This window comes from Mobula birostris, chromosome 13 (assembly GCF_030028105.1).
Source record: "Mobula birostris isolate sMobBir1 chromosome 13, sMobBir1.hap1, whole genome shotgun sequence".
Lineage (NCBI taxonomy): Eukaryota > Metazoa > Chordata > Chondrichthyes > Myliobatiformes > Myliobatidae > Mobula > Mobula birostris.
In genome coordinates this window covers 62,869,889-62,891,633 of record NC_092382.1, presented here as the reverse complement: position 1 = coordinate 62,891,633, position 21,745 = coordinate 62,869,889, and the positions used below count along the sequence as shown (strand labels likewise).

Genomic DNA, 21,745 nt, shown 5'->3' with positions numbered 1-21,745 from the left:
TTACAATGGCATGAGATGGATAACTGGCCAAGGGTGACTGGAAAGGGACAGTAGCAGAAAGGATAGCAGAGCAGCAATGGCTGGAGTTTCTGCGAAAAATGAGGAAAGAGCAAGACAGATAGAGTATATTCCAAACAGGAAGAAATTTTCTGATTGAAGAAGGACACTGCGGTGGCTGACAAGTGAAGTCAGAACCAACGTAAAGCAGAAGAGAGGGTGTACAAGAAAGCCAAAGCTAGTGGGAAGATAGAGAATTGGGAAGCTTTTACAAACTCGCAGAAGGAAACTAAGAGGGTCATTAGGAAGGAAAAGATCAATTATGAAAGGAAACTAGCGACTAATATCAAAGAAGATACTAAAAGCTTTTTTTTAAATGTATATCAATGGTAAAAGAGAGTTGAGGGTAAATATAGGACCAATAGAAAATGACGCTGGAGATATTGTAATGAGAGACGCAGAAACAGCAGAGGAACTAAATGTATATTTTGCATCAGTCTTCACACTGGAAGACATCTGCAGTATACAGGACATTCAAGAGGGTCAGGGAAGTGAAGGATGTGCAGTAAAAATTACGACTGAGAAGGTGCTCGGGAATCTAAATGATCTGAGGACGGGTAAGTCTCCCTGACCTGATGGAATGCACTCCCGGGTTTTGAAGGAAGTAGCTGGAGAGGTTGTGGAGACATTAATAATGATCTTTCATGAATCGATAGATTCAGGCATTGTACCGGATGACTGGAATATTGCAAACATTACTCCGTTATTTAAGAAGGAGGGGGAGCAGCAGGAAGGAAACTATAGACCTGGTAGCCTGACATCAGTGGTTGGAAAGTTGTTGGAATCGATTGTTAGGAATGAGATTGCGGAATACCTGGAGGAACGTGACAAATTAGGCCAAAGCCAGCATGGTTTCCTGAAAGGAAAATTCTGCCTGGCTAACCTACTGCAAATCTTCTGAGGAAATTACAAGCTGGGTAGACAAAAGAGATGCAGTAGATGTGATGCCCTTGGACTTTTCAGTAGGCCTTTGAAAAGTTGCCGCACATGAGGCTGCTTAACAAGATAAGGACCCATGAGATTACAGGGGAGTTTCTAGCATCGGAGGAGCATTGGCTGATCGTCAGAAAACAGAGAGTAAGCAAAAAGGGATCTTATTCTAGTTGGCTGGGAGTTACCAGTGGAGTTCCACAGATGTCAGTTGGGACCGCTTTTTTTTTACGATGTACATCAATGATTTCGACTATGGTATTAATGAATTTGTGGCTAAATTTGCCGATAATACAAAGATAGGTGAAGAGCGGGTAATGTTGAGGGAACAGAGGGCCTGCAGAGAGAATTAGAATAGGAAAATGGGCAAAGAAGTGGCAAATGAAATACAATGTTTGAAAATGAATAGTCATGCAATTTGGTGGAATAAATAAACGAACGGACTATTATTTAGATGGGGAAAGAATTCCAAATGCAGAGATGTAGATGGACTTGGGAGTCCTTGTGCAGGATACCCTAAATGTTAACTTTCAGGTTGAGTCGGTGGTGAAGAAGGCAAATGCAATGTTGACATTCATTTCTAGAGGTAGAGAATATAAGAGCAGGGTTGTGATGTTGAGGCTCTCTAAAGCCCTCGTGAGGCCACACTTGGAGTATTGCGTGCAGTTTTGCGGCTCCTCATTTTTGAAAGGATATACTGATATTGCAGAGGGTTTAGAGAAGATTCACGAGAATGATTCCACAAATGAAAGAGTTCCTGTATGAGGAACGTCTGGCAATTCTTGGGCTGTATTCCCTGGAGTTTAGGAGAATGAGGGGGGATCTCATAAAAATATTCTGAATGTTGAAAGACCTGGAAAGTTATTTCCCATGGTAGGGGAGTCTAGGACAACAGAGCACCACTTATAGATTGAAGGACGTCTATTTAGAAGACAAATGCGGAGAAATTACTTTAGTCAGACGGTGGTAAATCTACAGAATGTGTTGCCACGAGCGGCTGTGAACGCCAAGTCATTGGGTCATTTAAGGCCGAGATAGATAGGTTCTTGATTAACCAGGATATTCAAGGATGGGGGGAGAAGTCAGGGCAGTGGGGATGACTGGAAGAATTGGGTCAGCCCAAGACTGAATGGCGGAGAAGACTCGATGGGCCGAATGGCTTACTTCTGCTCCTATATCTTACGGTCTTATGGTCTTTATTGGATCGGTAAAACCCATTTGCCTGTTATCAGGACCCAACATTTCGACCTGTTACCATCAATCCCAGCAGAGTGTGTGTTAATAAGGTGCAAAACGGACGGTACAAATGTGACCTGCGACATCAGGGGAACCGAAGAGAAAAGAATATGAAAACTGTACATTGGAAGTTGGGATTTAGATGAAGGGGAATAGCAGTTATGAAGCTGCAAGGAAAATTCCTTCAGAATGAGGTTCTCTTTTTTTTTATTTTGCTGTTGTTGATTCCCGAGCTGTTTGGCAGCGTTTGTGGCTTCTCTCTTCTTCGGTCTGGGCAGTGCTGCGTTCTTTCTCTATCCCCGTTCGAGCTGGATTTGACCCAGTGTCGATGCCCTCGCACATTGATCAGCGCCGCGTTCTTTCGTTCGTTTAGAAAGATTTCAACATCACCCTCGTCATGAAATGCGCACTCGACTGCCACCCCGGTCAACAGCAGTCGCTGCTCAGCTTTGCGAACAGGCTGAACTAGCATGGGTAGAGAGAAACCTTATCTCATTGCACCTTATCCCGACTTGCACGCCGTTCCCACTGCAGCAGCTTGGTAACGAACTCTAATTGCCCACATTTGATTTCCTGAATGAAAAGCAAGCCTTATTGATTCCAAGTGTCCTTGTTGGATCGAAAAACCACCCTTCGTTACCGGAGTCAGTAATGTTTTTATTCTAACGGTATCAAGTAACGATTACTCTTTTAATCGCACAGGAATACGTTATATTTCGACATCACCCCCTCCTCTCAACAACGGAAAGTTCAATATGTTTTCCCACAATTAACTTTAAATGGCTACGGAATTCAGTCGTGACGCAATCTACGAATGTGGACTCGTTGGTCTAGCGGTATGATTCTTCGCTTCGGGTGAGGAAGCACAGCATATTCGAGAGGTTACGGGTTTAAATCCCGGATGAGCCCTGTTATTGGACGTTATCAACGATTTGCTTCACGATTTTTGCATCGACGCTCGAGATAATTCGCAGCATCAACCAAAAACACTGAAGAAGGAATTGCAAACAGACTTCAGTGCAGATAAGTCTGAAGTGCCACAATTTTGAATGTCAAACTAGCGGAGTTTTTATTCTATAAATGGTAGAGCACCGGGGAGTGCAACTCAGCAGGGAGACAGAGTCGTAGAGCGCACAGTTTGCTGAAAACTCTGTCAAATGCAGAGAGACAAGAGAGGTGTACGGCGCGCTGGCCCGTGGTCAGGGCATCGACTATAGGAGTTGGGAGATTGTGTTGCTGTTACACTCTATTATGGAAATAAGTGTAAAAATGTAAAGAACACAGTAAGTCTGTGGAAAACGATGGGTCTGCAGGTTGATGAGCGCTGAAGGCATTGATGTGGAAGAACAAGAATCTGGCCAGTGAAATTATATTGCCAAATCTCTTCCCCCTTTCTGATCAGGACACAAGCGGCTCTAAATGTCGTGGAATTTCGAGCCGGTGCAGACAGAGATTGGGTTACAAATCCGAAACACTAAATTCATTTTCTGCCAATCCAGATTGCGAGTGTCAGATCTGATATTACCAATGTGACTTATTATATTAAATAGTTAAATTAAAAATAGAGCAAAACTGATAAAAGAGTGAAGTAATGTTCATGGGTTCAATGTCCATTTGGACTTGAATAGCAGAGAGGAATAATTTGTTGCAGAATTGTCGAGTGTGTGCCTTCCGGCTTCTATATCTCCACCCTGGCAGTAACAATAAGAAGAGGGCATGACCTGGGTGATGAGGGACCAGAATATTGGACGCTGCTTTTCTGAAGCAGCGCTCATTGAAGATTTCTTGGCTACGACGGAGCTGACTAATTTCATAACCTACTGCCTGTTTCCCCGCTGAGGCTTCTGGCAGAAAGGAAGATCCTGCATCTCTGTCTGTCGGCGATGTTCATGGATTCATTCATCGCGGCAATAGCTTCCTCTCGGTTTTCCCAACTCAACCAGCCAAGCCCCGGGTAGAGGGTCAGAAATACCAACGGCTACATATTGTAGACGGACTCTTCATTGTGGCTTGCGTAAAGTTTTCTTTGATTGGTCAGGGTTGTTTGCCCTGAGCTGAACCTTCGAAATTAGAGGACCGATGGACCACTCTTAGTCTGCCCTCTACTCTTTAACATGTTTGACATGAATCATCCTACCAAGAGCCAAATCATAAACTCCGAACTCCTGTCAGCTTCGCTCGCCGGGTTATGGAAGCATGCAAGCCGCCAAACCCCGACAAGATTGTGTTCTGTTTGAAGGCTACGGATGTGATAATTTATTATACACCAACTCTCAGACGGATACCAGGAACATCTGACAACATAACGAGAGGACACCATCAGCCACAATTCACGTGGAAGTGACAATCTGAGACGGATGCTAGGGATATCTGACAAGATAAAGAGAGGGCACCATCAGCCGAAAATCACGCGGAAGTGACAATCTCAGTCTAGCTGGCGTTTGCACGGAAATGTGCAAAATCTTCATGAAGTGTCTCATTCTCCGTGATGCCGCTCGTTGCTCCATTCTGTAGGTACTGAACCATTCCAGCAACGACCATGGACAATTACTCACAGTCACTCACACCGGGTAGTCCAGCGGAATGGCCAGTGCGTTGACTGGACTGCTGAACAGTGTCTGGGACGGGTGAAGCATCGACGAGGCAGTGACTTTCCTTGCTAACCACACTGCACTCGGAACTTGAAGGATCACATGGTTTTCGTTCACTCTGCAGGGCATCTCGTGTCTAATGGAGCCAGTAGGCGTACAAGCGTCAGACAGATCTGCTGATTGGGTGGAGTTACAGCAACAATGTTGCAGTCAATGTCACATGCTCAGACTGTGGGAAGGGATTCACTTGGTCATCTCAACTGAAGGTACATCAGCAAGTTCACACTGGAGAGAGGCTGTTCACTTGCTCAGACTGCGGGAGGGGATTCACTCGGTCATCCGACCTACTGGTACACAAGTCAGTTCACACTGGGGAGTGGCCATTCACCTGCGCAGACTGTGGGCAGGGATTCAGATCGTCATCTGAACTGAAGGTACATCAGCGAGTTCACACTGGAGAGAGGCCGTTCACCTACTCAGACTGTGGGAAGAGGATTCACTCAGTCATCTCGACTTAAGGTCCATCAGCGAATTCACACTGGGGAGTGGCTGTTCACCTGCTCAGACTGTGGGAAGGGATTCACTTGCTCATCCCAACTGAAGGTACATCAGCGAGTTCACACTGGGGAAAGGCCATTCACCTGCTTAGTGTGTGGGAAGGGATTCATTCTGTCATCTTACCTACTGACACACCAGTCAGTTCACACTGGAGAGAGGCCATTCACCTGCTCAGACTGTGGGAAGGGATTCACTAAGTCATCTAATCTGAAGGATCATCAGAGAGTTCACACTGGAGAGAGGCCGTTCACCTGCTCAGACTGTGGGAAGAGGTTCATTCAGTCATCTAAACTGAAGGTACATCAGAGAGTTCACACTGGAGAGAGGCCGTTCACCTGCTCAGTTTGTGGGAAAGGATTCACTCAGTCATCCGGGCTACAAACACACCAGTCAGTTCACACTAGGGTGTGGCCATTAACCTGCTCAGACTGTGGGAAAGGATTCACTTTGTCATCTCAATTTAATCTGAAGGAACATCAGCGAGTTCACTCTGGGGAAAGGCCGTTTTCCTGCTCAGACTGTGGAAAGGGATTCACTCAGTCATCTAACCTTGTAATACAACACCAGGGTCACACTGGGAGAAATTTTCAATAAGCTGCATGCTGCATATTTATCCATCACCATTGCTGAATGCAATTTCGAGAGTGACTGTCAGTGCTGAACTCTGCAATTATTGCTGCTGCTCACCACACGCAGTTCTGCATCCTGGTCACTGGGCATGGGAGGAGTTTCTTCTGCTGCACATTCACCTTTAATAGGACTGGAGTCTAATATTCTGGATAAGAGACCAATAAATCAGTCCTATTTTAAACACTATCTATGGTACTTAGTGAATTTATAACACACCTAGTGTACAGTAGAGAGTCAACTCAGGCCGGCTGGACCCTGCCAGTGATTCAGTTCCACAACAGTCCTTTTAAACCCTCCCCTGTTGTTCATCTCTCACTCTCCCTGTGGGATAGGTTCCAGTCACCACTCTGTGGGTGAAGAGGTTTCCCTTGAACTTCCTGCAGACTGAAGAAGTCGAAAAGAAGGGAATCAACAGCGGGGAGTGGCAACAAGTGACAGAGTAGCAACATTTGGAAGCTGATTGATGGAGAAAATCTTTCGGTTGTCTGACTGGTGACACAAACAATACCTGTGGTGAGGTGCTCCACTGGTCGAGGAACATGTGTGTTGGGAATGGTTTTATTTATTGACTGTTGTGATTTTATTTTTCATGTGTGTTATTTCTCTTCCTCCTTCTATCCAAGGTAGTGTTAATCTAAGTGGGTTTGAGTGTAAGTAGACTTTTCTAAACTTTTCTAAAGTTCTTATTTATCTTTGTAAATTTTACTGATTGAAATGGGACCAAGATATTTTTATATAAAAAAATCAATGTTGGTATTGATGAAAGTGTTTATTGCCTTCGTTGTATTTGTTAACTATTGAGCTCTGTTTGGCAGAGTTTTTTTTTAAGCCTTCAACTAAATTTTGTCAAAGGTTTTCACAATTTCGACCTACTTTCTATTTTCTTTGCTTGTTGATATTCCAGATACGTGGGTATCAAGAGTCCCGATGAAGGGTCTTGGCCTGAAATGTTAATTCCCATCCATAGATGCTGCCTGACATGCTGAGGTCCTCCAGCACTTTGTGTGTAGTTCTCTAGATTTCTAGCATCGGCAGGTCCTCTCATTTCCCAGATACTTGTATGTTTCTTGAAAGAACAAGCCAAGAACAAGCTGGTAGTGGTGTTGTGTGGATCTGTTGGTAAAATATTAAATGAAATTGTGGAAAGACGTGGCATAGGGTTGGAATGTGCAGCATCTGTGGGTAGAATTAAGGAAAAGCTAATGTAAAAAAAAATCCCTGATGGGAATTGTATAGAGACCTCCAAACAGTAGTGAGTATGTGAGCCACAAATTACAATGGGAGATAGAAAATGTGTGGCAAAAGGGCAATGTTACAATAGTCATGGGGGATTGTCATGCAGGTGACTAGGAGAATTAAGATGGTGTTGGTCTCAAGAGCAGGAGTTCCTAGAATGCCTACAAGATGCTTTTTTAGAGCTGTTGGTGGTTGAGCCCACTTGGGGATCAGCTATTCTGGATTGGGTGTTGTAATGAAGCGGAATTAATTAGGTCACTTAAGTTCAAAGAACCCTTAGGGGCAAGTGATCTTAATATGATCAAATTCACCCTGACATTAGAGAAGGAGAAGCTAAAGTCCGATGTGGAATAAAGAGAATTACAGAGGCATGAGAGAAAAAATGGTCAAAATTGATTTGAAAAGAACGTGGGCAGGGATGAAAACAGAGCAGCAATGGCAGGAATTTCTGGAAGCAATTCGGAAGGCACAGGATCTATACAGTGGCATGCAAAAGACACATCACAAAGAGGAAGCAGTATTCCAAAGGTAAGGTGACAAAACCGTGGCTGATAAGGGAAATCAAAGACAACATAAAAACCAAAAAGAGGGCATAGAGCAAAAATTACTCAGAAGTTAGAGGATTGGGAAGCTTTTAAAAACAAACAGAATGCAACTAAAATAATTAAGAAGGAAAAGATGGAATACATAGGTGAGTTAGCCAGTAATATTAAAGAGGATACCAAATTTTTCTTCAGGTAGATATAGTGTAAAAGAGAGGTGGAAGTGGACCACTGAAAAATGATGCTGGAGAGGTAGTAATGGGGTGGGGGTGCAAGGTGATGGCAGATAAACCGAATAAGTATTGTACATCACTCTTGTCTGTCGGAGATACTGGCAGGAATATGGAAGTCCCAGATGTCAGTGGTCAGAATGTGTAAAGTTACGTTACTCAGGAGAAAGTTCTGGGAAACAGAAGGTCTGAAGGTAAATAGATCACCTGGACCAGATGGTGAACACGGCAGAGATCTGAAAGAGGTGGCTGAAGAGATGTGGAGGCAATAGCAATCATGTTTTGAGAATCGTTAAGGAAATTATATCCTGATAAGTTTTTTTCCTTCACTACTCCCCCTCTCCCAGTTTCACTGATCACCTTCCACTTCTTCCACCCCTCTCACCCCCACACTCTTCATCTGAGGTCTCGGCTTTTATCCCCCAGTCCTGGTGAAGGGTCTCGGCCCGAAACATCGACTGTTTACTCTGTCCCATATGTGCTGCCTGGCCTTCTGGGTTCCTCCAGCATTTTGTGTATGCGTTGCTTGGATTCCCAGCATCCACAGATTTTCTTCTGTTTCTGATAAAAACAAAAGCGGGGTCATATAATACAGCAAGAAAATGGTGGGAAGTTAGAGGATTGGAAAGCTTTTACATAACCAACAGGAGACAACTGAAAAAAAAACACAGGAGAGACAAGATGAAAAATGAAGGTAAGTGAGCCAATGATATCAAGTTGTTCAGATATATAAAGAGTAAAAGAGAGGCAAGAGTTGATATTGTACCGCTGGAAGATGATGCTGCTGAGTCAGTAATAGTTAAGAAATAGCGGCTGAGTGTAATAAGTATTCTGTGTCAATCTTCACTGTGTAAGACACTAGCATTATAAGACCATAAGACATAGGAGCAGAATTAGGCCATTCAGCCCCATTGAGTCTGCTCTGCCGTTCTATCATGTCTGATCCCGGTCCTCACTCAACCCCATGCACCTGTCTCCTCGACATCTCCTGTAATGCCCTGACTGATCAGCAAACTACTAGCTTCTGCCTTAAATGTACCCACAGACTTGGCCCCCACCGCCGTCTGTGTCAGAGAATTCCACAGATTCACTGCTCTCTGACTAAATAAAATCCTCCTTAACTACTCTAAAAGGTGGCTCCTCAGTTTTGAGGCTGTGCCCTCTGTTATGGCTACACCCACCATACAAAAAGTCCTTTCCTCATCCACCCTATCCAGACCTTTCCACATTCGGTGGGTTTCAGTGAGATTTACCCCCCATCATCTGCATTTATTAGACATGTGTCAGTGCAGGAGTACAGGCCCAAGGCTGGCAAATGCTCCTCATATCTTAACCCCTTCATTCCCAGAATCATCTTCTTGAACATCCACTGGACTCTCTCCAATGACAACACACCTTTTCTGAGATACGGGTCACAGATATTCTAAGTGCAGCCTAAGTAGTGTCTGGTAAAGTACCAGCATTATCTCCTTGCTTATATCTTCTACTTCACTTTCAATAAATGCCAGCATTGCATTTGCCTTCTTTACCACAGACTCCACCTGTAAATTAACCTTCTGGGAGTCTTCCCCGAGGTCTCCTATTTCCTTCTGTACTTCTGTTGTTTGAACCTTCTCCCCAATCAGATAATAGTTCACTATTGTTCCTTTTGCCAAAATGCATTATCCAATATTGTATTTCATCTGCCACCTTTTTGCCCATTCTTCAAATTTGTCTGTGTCCTCCTGCAATCGCATTGCTTCCTCAGCACTACCAACGCCTCCACCTATCTCTGTATCATCTGCAAACCTTGCCACAAAGCCATCAATTCCATTATCCAAATGATTGACAAACAATGTGAAAAGTAGCGGACTGAATACTGACCCCTGAAGACCACTAGTCACTGCTAGCCAAACAGAAAAGGCTCCTTTTATTCCCACTCTTGGCTGTCAGCCATTCCTCTATCCATGCCAGTATTTCTTCTGATTGTTATCCTGTTAAGCAGTTTCATGTGTGACACCTTATCAGATGCCTTCTGAACATCCAAGTAAATGATATACACTGTCTCTCATTTGTCCATCCTGCTTATGACTTCCTCAAAGAACTTTAACAGATTTCTCTCGCAAGATTTCCCTGTATAAAAGCTATGCTGGCTTTGACTTATTTTATCATTAGTCTCCTAGTACCCCAAAACCTCATCTGTTATAATAGACTCCAACACTTTCCCAGCCAGAGGTTAGTCTAACTGGACTATAATTTGCTTTGTTTTGCCTTCCTCCCTTCTCAAAGAGTGGATTGACATTTGCAATCTTCCTGTCCTCTGGGACCATGCCAGAATCAAGTGATTCTTAGCAGGTCATGACCAATGCATCTGTTATCTCTTCAGCAACCTCTCTCAGGACTCTGCAATGTAGTCCATCTGGTCCAGTTGACTTATCCACTTTAAGAACCTGAGTTTGCCTAGCACGTTTTCCTTAGTAATAGCAATGGCACTCACTCCTGCTCCCTGACACTCACGGATCTCTGGCACACTGCTAGAGTCTTCCACAGAGAAGATGGATGTAAGGTACCTATCAAGTTCATCTACCATCTCTTCCCCATTTCTACCCCATGAGCATCATTTTCCAGTGGCCCAATATAAACTCTCACCTCCCTTTCACAATTTTATAATGGTTTATATTTTTGTCTAGTTTGCTCTTATATTTCATCTTTCCCCTTCAAATAGCTTTTTGTTTAGTTGCTTGTTGTTGGATTTTAAAAGCTACCCAATTATCTAACTTCCAAATCACTTTTTCTACCTTATATGCACTTTCCTTGGCTTTTTTTTGCAGTCCTTATCTTCCTTTGTCAGCCACGGTAGCCTAGCCCCGCTGTTTGAGAACTACTTCTGCGGGACATATCTGTTCGGTACATTATGAACTATTCCCAGAAACGTCAGCCATTTCTGCTCTGGCGTCATCCCCACCAGTGTCCTTCTCCAATCCACCTGTGGAATCACCTCTCTCGTCCCTCTATTCCCTCTATTCCCTTTATGTGACCCATGCTCCTCCCTCACAAATTGCAGTAGGAATTCAGTCATATTATAATCACTGCCTTCTAATGGTTCCTTCACATTAAACTCCCTAATAAGATCTGGGTCATTACACGACACCCAATCTAAGAGAACAGTTCCCCCAGTAGGCTCAACCATCAGCTGCTCTAAAAACCCATTTCATAAGCACTCAATACATTCCCTCTCTTGGGATCTCACACAAATCTGACTTTCCCAATCCTCCTGCAGATTGAAGTCAATTGTATCATTAAATTTAATACATAAATGCCTAACATTCAGGAGTATCTGGGGCAGAAGTGAGGATACATGCTTTTACCAAGGACAGAAGGTGTTTTGGAATCTGAAAGGCCTGAAGGTAGATAAGACTCCTGGACCAGAACGTGAACACCCCAGGGTTCAGAAAGAGGTAGCTGAAGAGATTATGAAGGCATTAGAGTCATAGAACACCACAACACAGGAAAACGCCATTCGGCCAATCTAGTCTGTGCCAAAGCTGCCGAGTTCCAACAACTTCCATCTGGACCATGGCCCTCCATATCCTTCTCATCCATGGACCAAAGCAAACTTCTCTTAAAGGTTGAAATCGACCCTACCATTTGCTCTGGCAGCTCGTTGCACACTCTCCCCGCCTCTGAACAAATAATTTCCCCCTTAGTTTTCTCTTAAAGTAATGAGTAATTATCTATACGAATTACTAGATTTTGGAACAGTTCTGGCAGACCAGAAAGTTGCAAATGTCACTCCACTCATTAAGAAGAGCGGGAGGAAGAAGAAAGAAAATTATAGGTCTGTTAGTCTGATCTCAGTGGTCAGGAATATGTTGGAGTGTATTAAGTGTGAAATTTTTGGGCACTGTAATTGGGGACGAATGATGATGGCAGTTATATACAGGACAAGGTCAGCAAGATTCCTTTAGAGGAAATCGTATCAGACAAATCTCTTGGAATACTTTGAGGAAATAACAGGCAGGATAGATAAAGCAGAGGCAGTGCATGTTGGTTGCTCAGACTTTCAGATGATCTTTAACAAGGTACCCCATGCAAGGCTTATTGAGAAAGTAAGGAGGCAGGGGATCCAACAGGACATTGCTTTGTGGACTCAGAACCAGCTTGCCCACAGAAGGCAAAGAGTGGTTGTAGATGGGTCATATTCTGCATGGAGGTTGATGACCAGTGGTGTGACTCAGGGATCTGTTCTGGGACCCCAAATCTTCGGGATTTTTATAAATGACCTGGATGAGCAAGTGGAGGGATGAGTTAGTAAATTTACTGATAACACAAAGGTTCGGGGTGTTGTGGATAGTGTGGAGGACTGTCAGAGGTTACAGCGGGATATTGATAGGATGCAAAACTGGGCTGAGAAGTGGTAAATGGAGTTCAACACAAATAAATGTGAGGTAGTTCATTTTGTTAGGCCAAATATGATGGCAGAATATAGTATTAATGGTAAGACTCTTGGCAATGTGGAGGATCACAGGGATCTTGGCGCCGAGTCCATAGGACACTCAAAGCTGCTATGCACATTGACTCTGTGGTAAAGAAGGCATACAGTGCATTGGCCTTCTGTGGGATTGAATTCAGGAGCCGAGAGGTAATGTTGGAGGTTTATAGGATCCTGAATAGACCCCACTTGGAGTTCTGTGCTCAGTTCTGGTCACCTCACTACAGGAAGGATGTGGAAACCAAAGAAAGGGTGCAAGGATGTTGCCTGGATTGGGGAGCATTCCTAATGGGAATAGGTTGAGTGACCTCTGCCTTTTCTCCTTGGAGCGACGGAGGATGAGAAGTGACCTGATAGAGGTGTATAAAATTAGAAGCATTGATCGTGTGGAGAGACAGAGGCTTTTTTCCCAGATTGGAAATGGCTGCCACAAGAGGACACAGGTTTAAGGTGCTGGGGAGTAGCTACACAGGAGATTGTCAGGGTAAGTTTTTTTTCAGAGAATGGTGAGTGCATGGAATGGGCTGCCAGCAACGGTGGTGGAGATGGATACAATGGGTCTTTTAAGAGACTCCTGGGCATGGAGTTTAGAAAAATAGAGGGTAGCCCCAGGTGATTTCTAAAATAAGGACATGTTCGGCACAGCATTGCGGGCAAAAGGGCCTCTATTCTGCTATAGTTTTTCTATGTTTCTAATTTCTATTCATATTTCTCTGTCCTCACTGACAGGAACACTGAAACAGCAGGATGTGGCCATTCAGCCCCTCTAACCATCAACAAGATGACGACGTCTCTCCCATCTCAGCCATGTGTTTCTGTCCGATCCTCATTTCCTCGATCCCTTCAGTCTCCTCACATCTGCCGGTCTCTGTTTTATGTGAGGACGATCACTGAGTCTTCACCGCCCTCTGTGGTGGGGATTTACAGACACTCACCACCCTCGGAGTGGAGACATTTCCCCTCATCTCAGTCCCGGACAGTCCACCCCCTTTTTCAGAGACTGGGATCCCTGGTTCAACCGGTAATGATGTTGTGCATTTCAATGTGTTCACCCCTCGGTCCTCGAGTATTTAAATGAAAGGGTTATCACATTTGATCTTTCTTCATATGATGACCCCACCACTCCAGGGATCAGTCTGGTGAATCTTCATTGCATGCTCTACAACCTCTTTGTTAATCCTCTATGGAATTAATTTCCATCTTCTGCAGCCCCGTGTTGCCCCAACCACTCACCTCCCACCCCTGTCACTATTTCCACCTTCCCACCTCCCCCTCACCTGGACCCACCTCTCACTCCCCAGCTCTTGCCCCATCCCCACCCCTCACCTCTTTTCTCGGACTATTTCCCGTCCACTCTCAGTCCAGAGGGAGGGTCTCGGCCCGAAATGTTGACGGTCCATTTCCCTCCACAGATGCTGCCCGACCCACTGAGTTCCTCCGGCAGTTTGTTCTTTGGTCTGTATAACCCGTGTTAGTGTGGGGAGCGGGATTTTACAACATATTCCCGGTACAATCTCAACAAAACACAAATAATTGTCACTTTGCCCCGACCATTGGCCCCGCTCGCAGGGCAACAGTCTGCCGGTGTTTGCCCCCCAATGTGGTGAATCGCCACCACCGTGGGCTCAGACATTTCCACAGATGAGCCCCTCCTGTCCCCACCGGGACAAACATCCTGTCCGCCCCCTCTCTCACCGTCTTCATCCTCTCCCTCCCCGGGGAACCGGCATCAAACCGACGGGCCGAGCGGTCTCCTCCTACCTCTCAGCGATACATCAGACTCCGGCCGCAGGAGACGCTTCACAAACGCCCCAACTTCCCTCGGAGAGAAATGGAAATAAATCAGAAAGCGGACATTTACTTTGGGATTTGTTCCGCTTTAACGGAGTAACGCCCTCTCGGCTGGTCCGCCACCACTATTGGTTGTAACCAGTGATTGACATCGCTTCGCACCAATGGGAATAGCGCAGCTCTGCTTTCAATTCAATTCCTCTGTTGACTGTTCGGGGAGGGGGCGTGGCTCGTGCTCAGTAGCTCAGCCGTTAAACCGAAAAAGCTCGAGTACAGCAGCGCGTGTGTGACGTAAGGCACCGTGCTCGTGACAGCAGATGCCGATACGGGGAGACCATGGGTGACGTCAGGCGTGTGGGGGGGGCTGCTGTGTGACGTCACGTGAGGGGAGCGCTTCAATTTTAAAACACCTTTTGTTGGGTCCGATCTGGAACAACAAAATTAAATTCGGGTTTCATCGGGACCGGATCCGGTGTTGTGAGATGTGTCCGGCTGTGTCGTGTTGTTGGTGGAGTGGGCAGCGGGGTGTTTGTCTCTGGGCTCTCCTCAGCCCCGGTTTTCACTTTGCGACCGAGCCCGGGCCGTGGATCAATTCCTTGTGGTTCTGCAGGGGGTTTGGGGCGAAGGGACAGTCTGTCTGTCTGTCTGTCTGTCTGTGTGGGTCGGGGTTATGAGTGGGTCCCGGGACACATTAACTTGTAAACACCGGACCATCTGGTGAATTGGATCAGACAGCTTCGCTCGCCTGTCCTTTCAGGAAACAACAATTCTCTCTGCATATTAATGACTGTCTAAACTTGCTGTGAACAAGATTCTGTGTTACAAGATTGTGAGTTACAGAGTCTAGGACAGCTGTCACCGTCATGGGCTGCGAGTGCAGACAGGGATTGGGGTCACTGAGCTGTGCATCAGAGAAGGACACGGGTTTGTACAGCCTCCTGTGGGGTAGAAATGTCCACACGGTGAATTCGGATCTGCTGGCACATCGGGAGTCTGAAAGGGAAAGGGAATAGGGAAGGGGCTGAGCAGAGAGTTTTAACAGGGGTGGAGGGGTACAGGAGCTGTCTGATAGATCGTTTTAATTGTTTTTTATAATCTCATAGATGGTGACTGAGGAAGAAGCTTGTTGACGGAGGATATCCGGAGGCGAGCAGCTCAGATACGGAATCAGGAATTGAATTGACTTTATTTCTCACATCCATCAGGAGTAAAAATCTTTATGTTACGTCTCTATCTAATTATGCAACGTGCAATCATAGTAATTTATAATTGTTTATAATAAATAAAACAGACAACGTAATATAGAGTACACTCAAATCAGTGTGAGTTCATCAGTCTGACAGCCTGGTGGAAGAAACTGTCCGGGAGCCTGTTGGTCCTGGCTTTTATGTTGTGGTACCGCTTCTCGGATGGTATCAGGAGAGAGACAGTGATGTGATTTCCTGTGTCAAGGGTACAGACAGTCATCTCAAGTGAGGAGCTTGTGTGGAGATGCAGCTTCCCTGGAGATGGAGGAAAGAGGACACACCAACAGGTGGAACCAGCTGTGGGAAGACATGGTTTGTCAGGTCTGAAGATGAGCTGAATGTACCATAACCTTCAGACTGAATCAGAAAACCATTCTGAGGGTATTTGAAATGTCAGAATCAGGGGAGATGTGACCACATGTGCAGAGGGCAGGGGTTGTGTCTCCATCAGACCCTCAGTGAGATGGTTCAAGTTACAATGCACAGGGATGAAAGCACAGTGTTTGGGGCCGGATTTTATCACTGATTCCGACACAGTGAGAGGGGTAGTTTTCCTGCAAGGAAGCAACATTAATGGAAGACGACACAGGGACTTCATCAATTGCCAGTTGTCTAGCAGAAGTGACCAATTTGTATGATACCTTGACAGAAACAGATTTTCACAGTGGTGACAAAGTCTGGTTTATTTCAGGTTGGAGAGGGGTGTGGAGTTTTGAAATCAATGCCTTGCGGTGCCACCATCGTTAATTCGTCATGTCCGGAGTGGTGGATCACACAGCACGGAAACAGGCCTTTGGCCGGCCATACCTGTTCTGACCATCCACTCACTGTCTACACTGGTCCCATTTATCAGCACTCGGTTCATAGCCGACTGTATCTCGGCAGTTTCAATGCTCATCCATTTCGTAATGTTGTGAAGGGACCTGTCTCCACCACCACCTCGGGCAGTGTGTTCCAGATTTCAGCTACCCTCTGAGTGAAAAATCTCTTCCTCAGATCCCTCTAAACCTCTTTGTCCTCTGATTAAATCTGTGCCCTCTGATCAGTGACACCTCTGTCCCAGGATCGTGGCCAACATGGGCATCAGTGAGGCCTTTGACAAGGTTCAAAATGGTAAGTTGCTGTGGAAAGTTAGATCACATGGGATCCAGGGAGAGCTGGCTGACTGGATGCACAGTTGTCTTGATGGTAGGAAGCAGAGAGTGATGGTGGGAGGCTGTTTATTGGACTCAAGGCCCGGCCCAGTGGGGTTCCCCAGGGTTACAACCCATTGCTCTCGTTATTTATTGATATTTAATTATATTTGCATTTACACAGTTTGTTGAATTCTCTGCTCTACTTGATCTTTCACTGATCCTGTTACTATTCTATAGATTTGCTAAGTGTTCCTGCAGGAAAAAGAATCTCAGGGTTGTATGTGGTGACATATGTACTCTGATAATAAAATGTACTTCGAGCTTTTAACATTGCTACTTGTCATCTCGATCAATAATTTGGTTGAGAATGTACAGGGTATGGAGAGTAGGTTTGCAGCAAGTAAGTTTAAGCAAGTACTTTCTCTGAAAGATATTAAGTATAAACTCTCCGCTGTGTTTCCCTCTCCGCACTCGACCACCCCCTCCCCTTACTGTCTTCCCTCTCCACCCCCACATTGGACATAAATTCAGGGTGAAAGTGAATTCTTTTAGAGGAGTTTGAAGGGGAATTCTTCACTCAGAGGTTGGTGGGAGTGTGGAATGAGCTGCCAGTGGAAGTGATAGATGTGGGTCCAATTGAGACACTAAAGAGAAATTTGAGTGATGACATGGATGGGAGGTGTATGGAGGCTATGGTGCAGGTAGTTGGAAATAGGCAGTAAAAACAAAAACAGGTCAGCATTGACTAGAAGGGCCGAAGGGCCTGTTTCAGTGCTGCTGGGGTCTGTGACTCTAATAACATTCTGATCTGTAATTTCAACAGTCAGTGTTTTGCTGCTAACTACTGAACCCAGAAATTTACCCAAGCAAGAATTGAAAAACTCTTAGCTGGCTACAGAAAGTGTTTACAAGCTGTGATACTTGCCAAAGGGGGTGTTACTAAGTACTGACCATGCAGGTTGTCCAAACTTTCACTTCGGGCCCTTTTCCTTTTTCATTATTTTGAAACTGTAAAAGATGGAAATAAAAATGTAATGTTGCTTAAAATATTAAAGAAATGTGCCATGTTTAACTTTGTGCCTTTTGGAAATCAGGACATCCTTTACTCGCTTAGCTATTCACAGTAACATAAATTTTAACCAGGGGTGCCCAAACATTTGCATGCCACTGTATATATCCTGTGCCTTCTGAATTGCTTCCAGAAATTCCTGCCATTGCTGCTCTGTTTTCATCCCTGCCCGTGTTCTTTTCAAATCAATTTCGACCAATTTATCTCTCATGTCTCTCTAATTCTCTTTATTCCACATCTGACTTTACCTTCTCCTTCTCTAATGTCAGGGTGAATTTGATCATATTAAGATCATTTGCCCTGAAGGGTTCTTTGAACTGAAGTGACCTAATTAATTCTGGTTCATTACAACACCCAATCCAGAATAGCTGATCCCCAATTGGTCTCAACTACGAGCTGCTGTAAAAAAGCACCTTGTAGGCATTCTAGGAATTTCTCCTCTTGAGACCAACACCATCCTAATTTTCCTAATCACTTGCATGACAATCCCCCATGACTATTGTAACATTGCCCCTTTAGCATGCATTTTCTATCTCCCATTGTAATGTGTGGATCACATACTCACTACTGTTTGGAGGTCTCTATACAATTCCCATCAGGGATATTTTTTTTACACTTGCTGTTCCTTAATTCTACCCACAGGTTCTAGACCTATCAACGCTATGGCACCTCTTTCTAATGATTTTATTTAATATTTTACCAACAGAGCCACACAACCCCACTACCAGCTTGTTCTTTCAAGAAGCATGAAAGTATCTGATAAGCAGTTGTGATAAGAAAGACAGGCTAGAAAATTTAAATGAGAGGCCAACTCAGAAAAATGAATCATCACTATGGAAGAAAACATTAACCAGTGGAACGAGTATGACCCTCCGTGGGAGACATCCCAATGATCTGAGCAGATGAGATGGTGACAAGGAAGCATCGAGCACCTGACTGAGAGTTGGAGACCTCTTCCCAGAAACAGAGGGGTTCCTAGCAAAAATATAGGTTTCCCCTGCCATCCGAAGGTACAGCGTTCCTATGGAATGGTTTGTAAGCCAAAATGTCATAAAGCGAAGAAGCCATTACCATTTATTTATATGGGAAAATTTTGTGAGCGTTCGCAGACCCAAAAACCACCTATGAAATCATGCCAAATAACACATAAAACCTAAAATAACAGTAACATATAGTAAAAGCAGGAATGATATGATAAAAACACAGCCTGTATAAAGTAGAAATACTTTTCCACAATCATTGCCAGCACTGTTCTCCGTAGCGAAAATCTCACACAAGCGCTCTCGGCAGAAAATCTCATGCAAGCGCTGTTGGCAAGAACACTCTCTCCAGTAACCTGTAAGCTATGAAGCTGCCAAATCATACCAAATAACACCAAAAATACACAGCCCATATAAAGTAGAAATAATGTCTGTACAGTTTAGTATCACTCATCAGAATCGGGACAGAGCCGAGCACACTGATGGTGCTGTGTTAGGCTGAGTCGTCGCAGTTTGGGATGGTGCAGTGGCCCCCACACTCCGGGCCGCTGACCGATATATTGCCGCGAAGAATGCAGCAGTAGCCGGGAGGCATCTAGCACATCTTTAAGAAAAAAAGCCGAAATAAACATGCAAATTAATTAGGTGCCGCCCGACACGTAATTGTCAGCCCAGATCAGTGCCGATTGCATCGCCTCTGATCTGGGCCAACAATTATGTGTCGGGTGGCACCTAATTAATTAGCATGTTTATTTCAGCTTTTTTCTTAAAGGTGTGCTGTGTGCCTCCCGGCTACCGCTGCATTCTCCGCGAATCACTATCTATCCGCGGTCTGGGGGTTGGGGTGGTGGGACACTGGGGTGTCGTCTGTTTCCATCAGGCAGGCAGCTCATCTTCTCCTATGTCTGCCCACCTCGATGTCGAAGGTCGAGGTTCGTTGTCTGCTGTGGCTGATGTGGAAGGCTTGCTTGACTGCTGAGCCTCGCACCTTTTTAGATCATACAGTTCTTTGTAAGCACTCAAATCATCCTGCAAATATCCCCTAAACCGACGTACCCTTTCAAAATTAAAGTCGTACTTTATCATTGCAGCAAAAATCTCACGCAGTTGCTTCACGTTTATTTCACTAATGAATTCGGTTTTGATTGTGATCCTTCCCTCTTCCAATTGCATCAGCTCTTCATCTATCAGTTCTTGGTCATGGGATGCCAAAACCTCTTCAACATCATCTTCGTCAGCTTCCACAAGCCAAACTCATGTTGTCCTTACTTCGTTCACCATGATCAAAACGCTTAATTATGTCTAATTTTACGCTAAGTGTAACACCCTTACGAGCTCTTTCAGGCTTTTCCAATACCTTAGAACTCATCTCGCTAACGGCTGCTCAATGCAACGTATTTAAGCAATGCCAGCGAGAATGCCGTTCCGAATCCGGAGGGAGAGCGGCCGCTCGGGGCGCATGCTGCCTTTTATGGCTCGCTGATTTTTTCGTGCACTGATTTTTCTGTAACAGTGAAAACACCGTCTGTTAGCGAAAACAGGGAGCTAATGTAGGTCTTTTGTAACAGTGAGGTTTCATAACGTGAACGTTTGAAAAGTGGGGTACACCTGTACAGGACAGGATGGTTAACAAAAGGAAAAAAAAAACAAAAGTAAATGAAGTACAAACAAACAAGGCAGTAAGTGCAGAAAATGCCAAGAAAAACCAGAAACAATCCAACACATTTCAGAATCCTGCAGCAGTTTAACTCAATGTGATAACTTACAAAGGTACAATCAAGTGGCAAATATCATTCACCAAAATCTTGCTTTAAAATTCAAACTCATGAATGCCCTCCATCACTTCATAAAGGCACCATAAATTCAAGCCTGATCCAGTTTTATAGTCAAAATCTTACAAATTATTTGATAATCAATACATTATTACAGATAGGATAATCCATAATAACCACCTGGATATAATATTACAGGATAAACAAGCAGGAACAACTCCCTCAATAAATAAAACCATTCCCAACACACATACTCCTTGACCAGTGGAGCACCTCACCGCAGGCATTGTTTGTGTCATCAGATAGACAACCGAAAGATTTTCTCTGTCAATCAGTTTCCAAATGTTGCTACTCTGTCATTCGTTGCCACGCCCCGCTGCTGATTCCCTTCTCCTCGACTTCTTCAGTCTGCAGAAAGTTCAACGGAATCCTCTTCACCCACAGAGTGGTGACTGTTTCGAACTCATCACCACAGGGAGAGCGAGAGATGAACAACAGGGGAGGATTGAAAAGGACTGTTGTGGAACTGAATCACTGGCAGGGTCCAGCCGGCCCGAGTTGACTCTCTACTGTACACTAGTTGTGTTATAAATTCACTAAGTACCATAGACAGAGTTTAAAATAGAACTGATTTATTTGTCTCTTATCCAGAATATTCAACTCCAGTCCCATTAAAGGTGAATATACAGCAGAAGAAACTCCTCCCATGCCCAGTGACCAGGGTGCAGAACTGGGTGTGGTGAGCAGCAACAATAATTGCAGAGTTCAGCACCGACAGTCACTCTCGAAATTGCAATCAGCAACGGTGATGGACAAATATCCAGCAAGCAGCTTATTGAAACTTTCTCCCCAGTGTGAACCCGGTAGTGCGTCACAAGCTGTAAGGTTTCACAGCTAATGTAACGATCTCTCTGTAACGTTTCACTGCTGAGGTAATGGTTTCTCTGTAGCAGCAATGTTTAGGTTACAACTAGAGATAACAGGGTTTTGGAGTACAGGGTTATCCAATGACAGAAATGTTCTTCCTTGTGAGTCTGGAAGAGAGATTTTCATGGTCTTTTGTCAGGGAGAGATGAGAAGACACGAATGGAGAGAGTGGGCCCTTTTATCTTTTTTTGTTTACTTCACTAACCACATAGTCAAAGTAAGAATTATAAAGCTCAATCACTTAATCACATATTGTTTACTGTTTGTTATTTTGGGGTACTGATTTGTAACAGGGAACACATCACACAGCATCCACCAAAACAAGATTTCTAAAGTTTGGCC

At 44.6% G+C, this 21,745-nt stretch overlaps 1 protein-coding gene across 1 annotated transcript in view; it reads right to left on the bottom strand.

Annotated features, from left to right (window-relative positions):
* Window positions 1–2,407: 2,407 nt before the first annotated feature.
* Window positions 2,408–21,745, bottom strand: part of LOC140207968 (uncharacterized) — a 39,821-nt gene continuing 20,483 nt past the window's right edge. The window contains exon 4 of the mRNA XM_072276502.1: window positions 2,408–2,688. Coding sequence (XP_072132603.1) covers window positions 2,408–2,688 — 281 coding nt within the window. The remainder of the gene's footprint in view (window positions 2,689–21,745) is intronic.